The sequence below is a fragment of the Mercenaria mercenaria genome, chromosome 6, assembly GCF_021730395.1.
Source record: "Mercenaria mercenaria strain notata chromosome 6, MADL_Memer_1, whole genome shotgun sequence".
Lineage (NCBI taxonomy): Eukaryota > Metazoa > Mollusca > Bivalvia > Venerida > Veneridae > Mercenaria > Mercenaria mercenaria.
This window is the reverse complement of record NC_069366.1, coordinates 71,794,330-71,810,657: the sequence shown is the minus strand read 5'-3', so window position 1 is coordinate 71,810,657 and position 16,328 is coordinate 71,794,330. Positions and strand designations below refer to the sequence as shown.

General features: G+C 34.9%; 2 protein-coding genes across 2 annotated transcripts; both read right to left on the bottom strand.

Moving 5' to 3' along the window:
• Positions 1-10,698: 10,698 nt before the first annotated feature.
• On the bottom strand, positions 10,699-15,373 carry LOC128557834 (uncharacterized). Its single transcript, XM_053546296.1, has 4 exons — positions 14,682-15,373; positions 13,233-14,226; positions 12,709-12,780; positions 10,699-12,057 (listed from the first exon to the last, which is right to left on the bottom strand). The coding sequence occupies exons 2-4, from the start codon at positions 13,299-13,301 to the stop codon at positions 10,939-10,941; spliced, it is 1,260 nt and encodes a 419-aa protein (XP_053402271.1). The 5' UTR covers positions 13,302-14,226; positions 14,682-15,373; the 3' UTR covers positions 10,699-10,938.
• LOC128558078 (uncharacterized) lies at positions 14,044-14,984 on the bottom strand. The gene is made up of 2 exons (XM_053546889.1): positions 14,682-14,984; positions 14,044-14,226 (listed from the first exon to the last, which is right to left on the bottom strand). The coding sequence occupies exons 1-2, from the start codon at positions 14,982-14,984 to the stop codon at positions 14,044-14,046; spliced, it is 486 nt and encodes a 161-aa protein (XP_053402864.1).
• Positions 15,374-16,328: the final 955 nt, after the last annotated feature.

Here is a 16,328-nt window from a genome sequence, read left to right as displayed (position 1 = left end):
TCTAAAGTTTGCGGTACTGTTGAAGGTGTTCCCATCACATTAGGAGGGTAGGTGTTCCCATTACTTTAGGGGATGGGGACAGGCTCTCCCACTGGAAAATGTTGAAATATTGGTATTAAATTATGGTCTCTGAATCATATTTTTGGTCTAAATTGTGAAAAATATTATTTCTTTGCCAATTTAGTCGGGTGCAACTTTGATGAGTATTATAGGTAAATTGTTAGAAACTTGGGAGTAGCGTGCGCCACCCCACTCCCCGCTCGGCCTGGCCCTGGATCCGGGCATCGGTTACTCTTATAGACTTTATTAATGTTTCAAAATAATATATTTATCTTCTGTATTATATTTTATCAAGCAAATATATATTTCTGACATCATGATTTCTGTTACTTCTTGAAAGCTTGATGGAATTTGATGACAGTTAAAACTAAAAAGATATTCAGTAGTAAGCTTTGAAATGTGCTTTGCCAATATATAAATGTGATTAAGGTTAGTGTTCTCAGCTATGAAATTGATCTTGAAGCACAGTACGTCTCATTATGCTTAAGGTTTTGGTAAGATTTCTTGGAATCCCTAGAAATTGTCAATAGTCTTAACTTTGTGTTCTGGACGATTAGAATAAATAATTAACATACAGATTTTTTCTGTTCTTCAAATTTGGACCATGACATAATTATATGATTCATTACATAATATGTTTTATTAAATGCATGAATGACTACATACATTTCTGATATCATGACTTAACTAATGATAGGGATGTATGTTTGACAAATATTTTGACAAAGTATTACTTAGACTTTCGTCATAACTCCAAAACGAAAATAATATACAAAAATCTCTCTTCGCGTGTGTACCTAATATTGACAGCGCTATTGAAGGTTTGGAATTACAGGGAAAAGTGTCTTAGCGCATTTTCTGTCATGTTATGTGTTTTAAAGAGTTTTTGACAACTTATTTTTTAAAGTTTTGATAGGCTTTGTACAAAATTATGTATCGTTAAACAATTTCTGTATAAAGTAGAAACTCTGAATGTATTACATATTGATATAACCAGTCAGTGAACTTACTTACACAAATGTGCCCCAGCAGATACTTCATATATTTGTGTGTTTGAATTCCAGTTTAATATATTTAATATTTATTTCAGATGCGTAGCACTGCCATCATACCTGTTATACTGTTCAAGGATACTTTAGAATTGATACGCTGTTATATTTTTAAGCTACATATTTTCTAAAGAGCAGTTGAACTACCTTCCAGACCAATGTCAGAAACATATATCGACTGTGGTGTATCAGTTAGGACTGGGACGATTAATCGGTTAATCGGATCCGATTCGATTACTAGGTGAAACCGGTTTCAGTTTTGCAGAACCGCTAATCGCTCTTATATTAAACAATAAACATTACGAATGGTACTTTATCTTTATATATTTCTTTAACCAGTACATTGACCCGCAGTATATTTCCGCCAAAACACATCAGTCAACATAAACAAAAGTCTCGGATTTGCCCGTTGTGATATATTTAAATTGAAATACACCAAAATATGACTTATTATTTATCAAACTGCTTGAAAACGATGTATTCCGTAAGTTACTAATGAAGTCAACTGCTGGATGTTCCTTGATACGGTCATCAGGAAAGAAAACAGCATTTTCAATATGGCGGCCAAATAACCGGTTCGATTTGACTTCATACAAATGATTAACCGGTTTCAAAATTTTGAAATCGTCTCGGCCTTAGTATCAGTACTACTTAAGTTTAGATACACGGAATATACATTTATCAAAGTTAACATTCTTGAGTACTGTTTGCGATAAATTTCAGTGTTTATGTTTATAATTTAATATTGCATATAACCCACTGGATGGCGTTTCATTCACTATTTTATTTACAGCAACTGACAATTAAAACGAATTTCGGAAGCTTTGATTAGATCAGCCAATATGAAACTGCCGTGTTTAAAAAACCTAAGCAATACAGCATGGGACTACTAATTAATTCGTTTCAAGGCAAAATATTTAGGTTAGTTTAGAACAAAAGAAACAATTCTTATAATTTTAGATAGCTTATCTCACTTTATTTACTAATTAGAATTCTGCTGAATAAAAGGACATCTTATGTAGTCTCATCTTGATCATCAGTAGAAAGTTGCTATCAAGACTGTTTCATTTGCAGGTTATAAATTAACTAGATTAATGCAAATTACTCGTGCGTGTCCAACTTAATTCAGACCAAGCTTTTCTCCCTTTAAGGTGAAGTTAAATGATCAAAGAGCTAAAGTAAGTGTGTAGGAATTTGTATTCTTTGATCACTTTTTAGCCAGCTATTAGTTCCTTTTTACTGATCCTTTTACACCGTATCAGTTATGATCGTATCCATTTTCATAGAAAAGGTCAATCAATTATTAATTTCCAATTTTATTGTTAATGACATTAGTTGTTTTATTATTTAAATGGAAAAATCGAAGTAGGGGAAATATGCTAGATTTGTATGAACATTCGGTAGTATAAACTGCTACCAACTGCAACACCCAAGACATCCCTAGCAGCGGCGTATTTTGGCGCATTTAGTCATAAGTACGAAAGTTTAGAAATGCCCAATTATCTTTTTATGACGTTGAAAATACAAAATACAAGAGAACAGTGTTTGTTAATTTTGTTGATCTGCAACAGAAGCATTATATTCCGACAATTCACAAAGACATCTACAGATGCGTTTTAATACCTTCATAAACATGCAAATATTGAAAAAAAAGTTTTATATATATTTAAATGCGTTATATGATGGGGGCAATTGTAAAGTTCTAAGAAAGTCTTTAGTTTCTAGTATATAAGCGGATTACTTTTTTTTATCTCTTGAAAGTTATCTCCTTGACTTCTAAACACTTTTGTAATATCGATATCCTATCACAAATGTAATCAAATATAGTCCCGAGACACTGGAAAAAAGGAGTCACCAATGGCGCTTTTGTTGTTAAAACGTCTCTCAGCAAACAATGTTTCTGTCTTGGGAAAATAAAGAAGTCACAAGGACTCAAATCAAGGGAATAAGGTAGATGTGGAAGCAGAACAACTCCTTCGTCTTTCAAAACATTTGAACTACTTCGCCTTTATGGATCACAACGTTGTCATGTACAAGGTAGCTACCTCGTAAATCAGACACTGTCTCATGTTTTGGTAAAATGTTTTGACTTTTTTTATATAACAACGTTCTTTTTAAATATCCTTGTAACAGTTTTACCGTTTGCAGTAGAATTTGAACAACAGGACCGTAAGAAACGCAGAAAAGTTTTGGCGGACCGATCGTGCTTCGAAATTGTTGGAGTGAGCTGACCTTTTTGATCCACTATTTACTGTTAATTTGACATTGGAGCAATTTTTCGTGTCACAACAGGATATCAATGGGTGACTTTTCTGAAACATTTAGGTCATGGGTTGCAAGAGTCCAATAAGGAGAATATGTTATAGGGACGACATGAAATTTGCAGAATCACCCCCGTCAGATGCAAAACTTTTCTTTTCATTGGCTTGGAGCTATGTATTGTTTTTTTTTTGTTTTTTTTTTTTTTTTTGGTACCATGTGTTAGTATGATACGAAAAGCCGGGAAGCTGCCGCAAACCAAGATCAGTATGTTACGAATTCAGTGATTGTTGCAGCAACAAGTGACCTGTGACGTAAGCTGCGCAATTCGGAAATATTGGAAGGTTTCCGATTGGAGTTGCTCTTTTGTTTGTCTATTATTAAAATGGGGGTGTGCAGCAGTATGAATATAACCATAAAACGTTAGTCTGTACGATCAACTGACAACTTCTCAATTTTGACGTTTACATTATTCAGGATTGAGTTTACATTTATCCATTGTAGTAATTGTTAAAAAGATTAAACAGGCAGTTGTGAAATTTGTTAGAGAACACCCCCCTGAAAGGATGTAACCTGCCAAAAGGTGTCTCAAAAGACATTTTGCCGCCAATTAGGACTATTATGGTTGGTTCAATTATTGTTGTAGGGGTGTTATTAAAACAAGTTAAGGAAGTAACTCTGCAAGGTATATTAAACCATTTTTTTTTCACAATACCACCGTATTTTGTATATCAGTGTTTATATTTCTGTGTTCGTATTGTAATTACTGGTGAATGCCATGGGTCGAAGTCACAGGGGCCTAGTAAAGGAAATTGGTTTCCGCCCAATAACTAGAACGCTTTGGGCTAGAGTCTTCAAATTTTATATGGAGGTTGGACACCAGTAGTTCAAAACCCAAAACGCCAAGAATTGTTCAATACCCTTGCCTCTAAAGTTAAGACTGGCGTTCCCATGCGAACAGCAGTAGAAAATCGCAATCATGTTTTGCATAGAACCTTGTGTAATGACCCCTACCCCCACTTGTCCTGTTATGTACACTGTGCCAAAACCAGCCAAGCCTTTCCTTTTTAAAAGGAAACTTTATTTTTCATCTTTACTTAACTATTTGAACGAGTAGTTTTTTAACTTATACTAGTATAAAATCTAAAGGAAGATCCTTTGGAAGCAGAATGCAACCAAGTATTATAACATCAGACTCGGGTTGATTAAGTCTGTTCATTAGAGGTAATTGTCACGACCCCTAACACCGGCTTAAGCGGAATTGTATAATAAAGACTTTGAATGAACTACATAATCCCAAAGGACCAAAAGTATATATCAGCACTGAATCAAAGTACGTAGAGACGTTTCACAGTCGCCACATGACACTTAAAGATTGCTGTTGTGATAGTTAATAAAATATGTAATAAGATCCTGTGGAAGCATAGAATGCAACCAAGCAAAATAGTAGCAGACTCGGTTTGATCGAGTCTGTTCATGAGAGGTTATGAAATGTACAACATCCGCAACACACACAAGGATGCTATTAAATAGATTTTGAACGGACGCTATGATCACAAAAGACCAGACATTACAACAACACCACTTTTTAATCCTATAGAACTCGCCGTTATAATGCCATGTTGGTGGATAAGTTATGCCTTAGCATGCAATGTCATATTTCCGACTTAAGTGTTACAAGATACAAGAAACTTTATTTACCGTCGGATATTACTTATAACAATCTGCTTTAATCAATTCGGGAAGTTTGGGATCCGGATAACGGGACCACACACTGCTCTCTATTACACATGAAGGTTGTGTGACACTTTTCAGTATATACATACACCCATAAACGTTTAAGCGTATGTCAAAGTAAATATGCAATATTTATTTAAGAAGCGTAGCACCACAATGTTCACTACTTTTTTAATGCTAGTAGGTGTATTAGGCTACATACTGGGACCTCCGTGGCCGAGTGGTTAAGGACGCTGACTTAAAATCACTTGCCCTCATCGATGTCTGTTCGAGCCTCACTTGGGGCGTTATTTTCTTCGTGTGAGGAAGCCATCCAGCTGGCCTACTGAAGGAAGGTCGGTGGTTCAACTCAGGTGCCCTCTTGTGATGAAAAAACGCACGTAATGCTGTTGATATTTAAACTGTGTGTATATATAGATAAATATTGCATATAACCCACTGAATTTTGTATTATTTACATTTTATTAACAGCAACTGACAAAGAAATCCCTATAAACGAATTTCGAAAGACATGACATGCCGCTTTAAGTTAGGCCAATTCTAAAATAGTAATATCGCCCTTTTCTAGCAGCATAGTTCTACTGATTATTGAGATCGTCTTCAGGCATACTATACCGTACTTTGGAAAAAAGAGAGTAATTCTTATGATTTTAGATAGCGTATCTAACACTACACACTAATTAGAATTCTGCTAAATAAAAATACATCTTTTGTAGTTTCATTTTGGTTGCTATCAAGACTGTTCGCAAGTATTAAATGAATTAGATTATGCAAGTTTCTCGTGCGTGTCAAACTCAATTCAGACAACGCTTTTCTCACTCTAAAGTGAAGGTAAATGATCAAAGAGCTAAATAAAGTTAAAAGGTATGGTGGGTTATTTCTGCCACGAAATAGTTTAGTAGTAAAACGAATATCTTGATAATAGGAAGTTTTCTGCAAAAGATTATCTCAATAGTTAAAAATTTCCTGGAAATATTCTTGCGATAATTTACACTATTATTTCGAAACGGTTTTGGCTGCCATGTATTTGCTAGATAGCTATCTCGATATTTTCAGAAATTATCTTGATATTTCGAATGTTTCCTGCTAATAAAATGTATATCTAAAAAAAATAATTTATTGACAATGTTTTCAGAAAAAAATCACAACTGCGTTTGAAAGTTAAGAATATTATCGTGATGGCTACCAAGGATCTCGTGGCAGTCTCAAGCATTAGCACGAAAATTTGCGCTAAACCATTTTCAGGAAATAAATTATAATACCTAGAAAATATTATTTATTCTTGATTTTCTTTTTCAGAAAAGAAAATGCACACATTTCCTGCAAAGCTTACAATATTATCGCAATAGCTACCTAGTTATCTTGTAGCAGATATATGCCACCATAAAAAGGTGTTTGTATTCTTTGATCAATTTTTGGTCTGTCATTAGTAACATTTTCTGATCTTATTATCCCGTTTCAGTTATGACCGTATCCATTTTCATAAAAGTTCTATCAATTATTCATTTCCAATTTGATAGTTATTTGATATTAATTGTTTTATTCCTATTTTAATGGAAAAAGCAGAAAAGGTGGAAACTCCACAGATCGCTATACACGACAAAAAATGAAAATATTCAGGCTCGGTTTGACTGCGCCGGTTCACGGACGGTAGTGGAAATGCATGCTACCGTCCACGTCCTCTAGCATCGGGTTGAGCAGAACTCAACATTTACACGTGTTACAAGTAGCAAAAAAAAATAGGGACATCTGCAGATGTGTTCATACGGCGGTGCACATAGAACCTTCAATGATACACTAGTGTGTGATTCCATGAAAAACGGCGTATATTAATATCTTTAAAGGCAAATATTAGTTTTAAGAAATGAAAAGCAGGTTGATACAGTATTTGAACGCATCAACAAAATTCTATGTTCAACTAATTACTCGTCAGTTTGACAGTAAATACACTATTTGACTTCAGACCGCATGATAGACAAAGGGGAATAATTCAAAATTACATCTGTAGTTGCTGTTCAAACGTTTGACGTTCTTTTGTCAGCTTTTGAAAATTATAATCAAGCAAGAGCTGCGTGTTGTTATTAAAACATAGTGACACGAATGTTGAGATTTTTCTTTCGATCCCTCGGCTTACTCTATATTTCGTATTATGCGTTTTGAATTATTAACTAGAAATGTCTTCGCCTTGCTTACCCGAAATTTCGAGAGACATAAGATTTACTATCTCTAAAATTTAAAACTAATGATGTTTACTAACTATCTCGAAATTTTGACTTACGATAATCGAATTTCTGACTACTAACTCAATTATGCTCCCCGAGTGTGGAAGCATATAGTCGCCGTTTCACCGCCCAAAGTGTTCCACAGCAACCACTAAGTCATGCTTGAATTTTGCATTACTTCAAATGGAGCTGCACTACCAATCAGAGATGCGCATATTTTGTCCATATTCCAGTCAGGTGATTTTTTACCATGTTATTGTATTTTGATTACCCAGTATTCAATAATAATCAACTGACTATAGCACCATTCTTGTCCAGAATATTACTCAACAACAGTGGCTGGCATCAAGCGAAAATTCATAGGAAGCTTCCGTGACCTTCAAGAGGAGATGCGCATTCTTTTTATTATTTTCTACCGGTCCAGAGTGTCCCTGTGCTACCCATGGCTGATATTCAGCGAAACGTCAAAGGAAGATTCATTCCAAAGAGGAGATGCGCATATCATGTGCGTGATTTTATACAACTACATGTTGTGTATTTGCGGGAGTTCTAAGAAACTTCTTTGAAAACTTCATTAAGATGGGGTATGTGCGAAATTTTGATTTACTCGGTTATGTTGTATACTTCCAAAGGATATTTTCACATACTTTATTTATTTACAGAGGGACATCAAAATTTGTAACTGACCAAAGTGATGGTAGCAGAGAATTGAATTGATAAATACACAGGAATGTGGAATCGCATTCCTGTTTATACATATGGAAAATACGTTTTTAACATGTCACACCGTTTAAATCTGTAGAATACGAAAATATTGTACATGTGCATATATTTCACGGGGTCGAAGCGTGGCACGATTTGAATAAACACATCTGAAATTTTGATATTTTTGTCCACTTTCTGATACTTTTGTTTTAATAATGACCGTATTCATTTATATAGAAACGGTCAATCAATTATTTATTTCCAACTTCGTAGTAAATTGTAACGTTTTGTTCCATTTCTGTTCAAAAGTTTTGTCTCTTTAAACTTGTAGTGTTCGGCCAAATGTAGTTGCAGGATTCTAATATGTTTAAAGGAGTCATGCAACAAGTATATAAATAATTTTCAAAACTGGGAAAAATGATGGAATTTGGCAGGGGTAATTACTATTCAGTTTAGTCAGGGAATGCTTTACATTTCGCATAAAGTAACAAATTACAGGATAACAAAAGTTTACAAGTTGCCGATTAACAAAGTGACTCAATATTACTGCGGATGGGTAGGTTTTCCTAGGTGTATGTCACGATCCGTTACATTTTACTACGATTCAGTATGTTTTACTAGAGTAAAAAAAGCAAATAAAAAATGCAGTAAAACGTAAGTACTGGTAGTAATGTGTACTAATACGAAGTGACATCAAGTCGTTCTTGTACGTATTTAATACGCTTCTAATACGTTTTCGTAATTTTTGAGTACGTTTTCATTTACTAGATTGTAGTAGGTACATGCTACAGTTCAAAACAAAGATGTCTGGGGAAATCATCGTTACATATATATAATACTTTTTTTCTGCGTCTATTGTTGTGTTACGGTGTTATTTAAAACGTAGTAATAACTAGCACTTAATTTCTGAAAGTGTGACTGGAACTTTAGTTTTTCCTTCTCTTTTTTCCTCTGAATAGCGCCCGTACCCATCTTCTTTAAAACAGGTCTTTTAATTCAATAGCTAATGTTAACAGTTGTTTTACTTTTATTTAAAGTTTGCATCTCTTCCATTCTGAAATGGTCGGCTATGCCGTAAAAGAACACTTATATTAATAAGGCATACATATATTACTCAAATAAGTCGTAACGGCAATATGCTCTCTTTTATTCATATCTATTGTTCAAACTTGTCCTTCATTCAAATTTCTTCCATTTACTTCCTGTAACTTCACTTGGATTCGGCCGTTGATAATGTTTATATAAATAAACTGAGATGGCATAAAAGTAGGAGTACGACGCCAATACACCCGTTAGAAGGGCTGCTTGATCATTTGATCCAATTGTTTTCAGGAATGAGTTACATACGTAACGACCAAGTATAAACATTGTCAAAGGCAAAGTCACGATCATGAGCAACACCACCTTTGATTTCATTCCGGAGGCATGTTTGTATGCCCGCCAAACCCACCGTATAGGCCCATCCACTGTGATGTATATGATTGGCCTGGGCCAAAGAATGAAGAAATAAACTACCGCAGCAACACCGTAAAGAAGATAGTAAACGATCAAAACTGCAAACTTCGCAGTGGGATATATTACGCAGTCAATAACTGTTGTGATCGAACGTATTAACTCCAAAACAGATACATAAAACACACAAATAATCACAACGGCAGCTGTACTTAGGGCTACACCATAAGACTTGTCAGATAATAGTGTTTCAAATGTTAGTATTGAGAACTAGATTTTAGTTCACTGCAAACAGTGCTATGCACAATAGCACAAAAACAATATTTAAAACATTTTTGAAGGTTTGTACAAGGTCATCGAGCTTGTCGAGAGAAACATCTATTCTTTGTTCCAGGCGTTGTGTGGTGTTATCGATATCTCTTGCACTCCTCAATAACCTCCTTATACCGAAAATGTCGAATGATCTAAAGAAATTCATATTTCTACGAAAGGCCAAATCTTTTGAATTCCTGCAAATATATAAAATCAAATTACCTTTATAAACGAGTGACGTATGATTAATATTATGGGAGAATTAAAGAGTTTTCCATGAAAGAAATGCATTCATGCCATTGAAGTCGATGAAAATATATGTGCGAAAATACTGAACATGAGAAATAAGTTAATATATTTGTTGACGAAAAGTGTATTCGGTTTGTGAAATTTATCATTTGATCTTTGAAACTTAAGCTATTTATATACGTCATATATAAATGCCCATTCTCAAAGACATACCGTGATTACTTTCTTCTGTTTAAAGGTGTTTTGATGAGACCGAAATCTTTTATTTAAACCAAATGACTCAATACAAACAGCAAGTCATGATTATCTTGAATTGTCCTCTTCAATAAGATGGCAAAACATAAAATTGTAGCTTACAACGCATTCAAACGAAACAAATACTGACTTTAAACATGTTGTCAGTTTTTATTTCTATCCAACTGCTTTCTTTCCAACACCTGGCACTAACAAGGTGTGTTTAGGATATTACATGTGCTTAAGGCTTATAGTGGATTTACCTAATAAACAAATATAATTGTAATGAAATTTCTACCTTGCGTTTATTTTAAAAATCCTAAAATATTCCCGTGGTGTTCTTTTTATTCTGAGGAAATTCTAACATAACCGACGTTACATACTCTTGTTGTAAAGGAGTGTAGGAATAAGTTGTCTGTCAATATCACCTTATCAGCACACTCCCGTGATCGATACTTGTACACGTCACTGATAAGCCATTCCATTCTAAAAATAGTAACAATCCCAGACATACTCTGGAATGCGGACAAACAAACCCTATCAGCAACTGTTTCTGCAAAAGCTGAATGGTAGTAAAATCAAATTCTGCTACCAGAAAATAACTGAAATCTGCATGTGTCAAACATAAAATCTGAAATTCATGTTAGTTTTTGAAATATTTACTTTACAAGAGGTTCTTGAAAATTTACAAGACATCCCACAATAAAAACAATCTGAGACATAAGAGGCTCCAAATATAACTGAATGGTCTTTTGTAAAAGCTTGAATTTTTTCATTCGTTCTATTGCCATTTCAACATGAATACGATGTTTTGCAATATCTTTTGTTAAAGCTTCTTCTTGCGGTGTTAAATGTTTTCGGCCCATCAAAAAAGGTGGAATGATTAAATCAACCTTACGAGCATTTAGTAAGTCTTTGATATTGAAACCACGATCTGCCATTATTGTATCTCCTGGATTTAACAAATCTAAAAATCCTGACTTAATCACAATATCTCTGTCTGAGATAGAACCTTCAAATACTTCGCTTACAAACATGATCGAGCCATTTGGGGCAACAGCAACTAATATTTTGTATGTTGTATGCGACTTGTAACTGGAAAAAAGATTGCCTTGACGCTGAAAATTTCTAGGCCTTTGGGAAAAAAATTCAGTGCAGTCAATTATACATCTAATGTTTTTATCTGTTTTAAAGCACAAAGGCATAGTTTCTTGTATTCTTGAACGTTCTGCAAACACGAATTCTTTTAAAGGAAGAAACTGCGAATAAAGAAACTGAATCCACGATATAATTATAACTGACGTATTTGACAAACTTGTTCCGAATCTGTATGCAAGGTCCTGGTTAGTGTATCCATTTCTAAGTCTCATGAATGTCATTAGAAAGGCATTTTTAGGTAAAATGTTATAGTTATCTTTGTTTGTTGATGCACGATCCCAGTACTTTAAATAAGGAATAGCTGGAGACAAGTAACTCCACAGTTGCAACAACTGCACATATGTTAGTCCAGTGAAAATTTTTGATTTTTTATCGTCATTCTCCAGTTCTGAAAAGTCAAAAGCACACTGTACATTAATACAAGTAATAGGTTCACTACTTGGAGTGCTTGGTGTTTCTTGAAAAGTTGATGTAGACAATTCCAATTTTGATTTCAAGTCTGCATTCTCACTCTCTAAGAGGCGGTTCTTTATTCTTACTGAAATATCCATCGACATACAAGGATTTGTCTGTGTTTCCTTGCTGCACAGCTTCCTGGCAAAGAATACTTCATCTGATGTCTGAAATATAACAAAAAGATTTTTAATAAGTGGTCAAATACAAAGTTACATTCTAAATATTGTCTGATCCACCTCTGTTACATAATTAAAAAGAATTATGAAAGTGTGCAAGTTTTGTGAGCACAAAAAAACCCAACTGACAAAGTGCACAAATGTTTTATAAACTCGCATTACATCAATTGTAAAATACCCGCTACAACTTGCCGCATTTTTGATTTTATATGATGTACTGAAATACCCTTATCATGCTGGACATGATTGATTCTGCCTTTGCGACTAGTGTAGATTTTGATCAGACTTCACAGATGTGCAGTCCGATTAAGATCTGCACTGGTTGCAATTCAGTCAGTATCAATTTGGTATGACTTAAAATGCAGAAAATCTTCAAATGTATTTAAGTTTACTTAATATATAAATTAATTGCGCATGTTTTTTTGTTGTTTTTGTTTTCCAGTATATAGAGCTGCATTCATAATTAAATGCCATGCAAAACAATCAGCTGTTTAAAAACATCAAGATTTTCAGTGGTAGTACACATTTATAAATACTGCATTCAGTTACACTTGTATGCAGCATGTATGTTAATGCAAATTAATTAAATACATAGTATTAGTTCATATTTTTCAAGTATGATATTTAGGACTAGTATACCTTTAAATGTATTTCTGTTTCACTTCCTCCTAAGGATTGTACCTTTTCCTGACCGCTTTCTCTATTAACATCCTAAAAAGATTTTTTTTTGTGAAATTTATGCATATTAATAGTAAAGTTAAATGAAATAAGCCTAACCGATTTACTTGCCCCTGTCTGCATAAGAACTTTGCAATTTACAACATTAAAGAATAGAAGGATTTATTTCTTTCATTTTTGTAAAAGCAAAAGATACATTTTATGGAGGATAAAATGTTGTACAAAAAGAAAACATATTTATTTATCAATATTATTTAGAACACATGGAGTCAAAAGTAAATTTCATTAATGGCAAAATTATTGATGATAAAGTAACATAAAAACTGACACACGCAGAAATAAATACATTTTGAACAATGTAAATTATGTTCAGTTCTAATGATAGCAGATATTTAATTCTATTTCCTTTCTATGCGTAACCTACTAATTATAATGGTTGGAACTTTTTTTACGGGGCTCAAACACAGTAACTGTTGTATACATACCATTGGCATACATGTATTGGCTTTAGCAACCGGATGTGAAGACTGGTCTTCTTCATGTACAGCAAACATTTCATTCTCCTTGTTCTCAGCCTTTAGAAAAACAGAAAGAAAGAAAAATTACATAATCATGACATCACCATCATAGTGGAGTATAACAAAATTAAGACTTCTACACCGTTACATTTGTATAACACGATGTTAATGTCTAAGATATAGTTTCAATAAACACTTGGAAAATAGTAATTTTAAATGGCTTTGTTCCGGAATGTGTGTGTGTGTGTGTTTGGGTTTTACGTCTTTTTCAACAATTTTTCAGTCATATAAACGACGGTGTCTACTTGTAGTAGTGAGCACAATGCCCAACTTTATAGTGCTGCCTCACTGGAATATCACGCCGTAGACACGTGGCATGATACCCCACCCAGTCACATTATACTGACACCGGGCTGACCAGTCCTAGCACTATCCTCTTAATGCTGAGCGCCAAGCGAGGAAGCTACTAGTACCATTTTTTACGTCTTTGGTATGACGCGGCCGGGGATCGAACCCACGACCTCCCGCACTCGAAGCGGACGCTCTGCCACTAGGCTACCGCAGCGGTTTTGTTCCGGAATGTGATTAAATAGCCTAAATCATTTTGGCTTGTCGGGATGACTTATGATCTGATATTTTAGAGTTGTCATCCCTCTTACCGGACAGCGACAGTCCGACTATCAAAAGTCATCATGACGTTCTGAAATGTTCTATTATTTGCAATTGTGATTTAAAGGCTTAACTTCTCAATTATTGCTCCGAAACAGTAAAGCAGTGTCTATAAACTAAATACTACATTTTCACTTAACGACAGTAAAATCTCTGCGACTTCTTGCTCAGCATGCCTTTGGTACTGCAACGGTTTAGATAAGCTGACATTTTTCCTGTTTGTGTTTTGTGATTCTGCGAGAGAAAAACATCTTTGTACTTTCCTTCTGGGTGTCTTTTGAAATCGCTGGACCTGAAGTGGATAAAAAATAATTCATTTCAAGTACAAAGGTACCGGAGCTAAACTTTCATTAAACAGGCTATTTCCTCGGTCTTGAGAGGACTGTCTGGAGATGTGCCAGCTGTGATAAAATATTGAAAGTGTAAGAAAATGTGCAGCCTGACGAGGACATTAATCCAGAATATACTGACAGGGCTCTTGTGCCACTTTTGTTTAATCTGAAATATACTGACAGAGCTCTTGTGCCCCTTTCGTCCTTGTCTCTGAAAGCTTGTTATCTTTTGTCATCTTAAAGAAGGATAATAAATATCTATATATAGACCTGTTTTCTTATGAACATACTCAAGTCATCTAAACAAGCGGTCCAACAAAAAACACTCATGTCTACAACAGCTGATAATTCACTTTTCATCTAGAATCTACAAAATTATACTGTGCAGTTGATCTAGACCAAAAATTAGACTTACATCGTATTTCGTGGCGTTTGCAGGGATCGGATCTGGGTGGAGATCGGTGGGACCTTTTCCACCTACAAAATGTATACTGCAAATGTAGGTGTCCTTCTTCACCCATGTTTCATCAAAACCTTTCCTACTGCAGGCTTTCACCCAGCGAACACACTTTTCAAAGTCCTTTCCTGGTTTCGGAAATCGGATGAAAAATACATCTTTCATCTCGGGTCGATCTAGGTACCGTGAATCACTGTTACATTTTCCATACGCACAGTGCTTTGTAGCTCCTCTTTTTCGCTTCTTTTCACTACTTTCCATGACAAATTAGCAGATTTATTAAAAAATAACAATAACAAACGCTGAATGTGATCACTTCCTGTTGTTTACATGTGTAACTTTGTCCGCAATTTGAGGTGGCAGGGGAGCGGTTTCGTAGTTTTGGCCCCGGTCGATTTTCTGTTTAAAGAGGACAGGGTAGATATAAAGGCATATCTATCTTACTGGTTATTTATCATTATTAATTCTTTAATATATCTGGGGAATGAGGAACGGTTAATGATTTTACATGGCGGGTGTTTTAAAATTCCTAGCTCCGTACTTCCGGTTGAGGCTAAAACATAAATATCAGAACAAAAAGTCGGCCAGACGCGCGGCTGTCATTCATCCACTTTTTCTTCAAGTGAAAATTAGGGAAATAAAGTGGTGGTTGGCAGACACATCCACACCACCTGGGTATGCATCTATGTTCGCACTATACAAATATGCTACGAAATTGGATTTAAAAATATAAAATGGATGAATGGCACAGTTCAAAGTGAGGCCCGGTTAGGCTAATTTCGGTCTATAAAATTTGGGTGATTTGGCCGATTTTCACTACATCTGGCGTGGAAAGCGACAGGTGCATAGGACCGGAGATTCGTCTTTATGTAGTCTATAGTATCTGCAATGGTCCATAGTAGTTTCAAAGAAAAATAAGCAAAAACGAGATTTCTATGGATATTTCAACACTGGTACCCACACGTCAATGTGGAATTCGCAAATCTGCACTCCCCTGCTACCTTGAGACATATGCGCGTTGCATTATGGTCTATCGATTACTCGGTTCTATTTTTAGATCAAGGTGCCGATACGGGAGTGTGCTAATGAAATGTTAAACGATTTTTATGTTTGTACTTCATGACCTATGTAAAATATATGGAGGCGGGTCCAAGCCAACAACTGTTATCCGACGTGCTAGTTAAACTGCCAAACTTAATGCTGTAAAATGTAGAAATCCCAAGAGCGAGTTCTTTACAAAATTTAAAATATCAAGGCTTTATGTGTTTTTCTGAGCCTAAAACGTTAAATGTGCATGGGTAGAGCTGTAAAGTGCAACAACGACAAAGTGGTATAAGAATTTAACAAGTTTTAATATAGCATGTTCTATAAGGAGACACACTCATAAAAAGTGTATACATCAAACAGATCCATTTCAAAATTAATTTTAATGAGCGTAACTGTTTTTGTAGCAAATCGGCAGGACCTCATTACCATCTGAATAGTGATTTCAGAGCCCGGTATTCCGATCTGCACATACAGGTTGCATTACGCTCATTCCGAATCTTCTTTATTTCAAAAACAATAACATCTGGAAATCACATTTGTTAGTACTTTAGAGCATTT

Bases quoted from the DNA above. Each gene is read 5' to 3' on its own strand.
- LOC128557834 (XM_053546296.1), bottom strand. From the start codon at position 13,301: ATGTTTGCTGTACATGAAGAAGACCAGTCTTCACATCCGGTTGCTAAA. The intron at 12,781-13,232 runs GTATGTATACAA...AAATCTTTTTAG, and splicing joins CCAATACATGTATGCCAATG to GATGTTAATAGAGAAAGCGG. The intron at 12,058-12,708 runs GTATACTAGTCC...GTTATATTTCAG, and splicing joins AAACAGAAATACATTTAAAG to ACATCAGATGAAGTATTCTT.
- LOC128558078 (XM_053546889.1), bottom strand. From the start codon at position 14,984: ATGGAAAGTAGTGAAAAGAAGCGAAAAAGAGGAGCTACAAAGCACTGT. The intron at 14,227-14,681 runs GTAAGTCTAATT...TATCCACTTCAG, and splicing joins CAAACGCCACGAAATACGAT to GTCCAGCGATTTCAAAAGAC.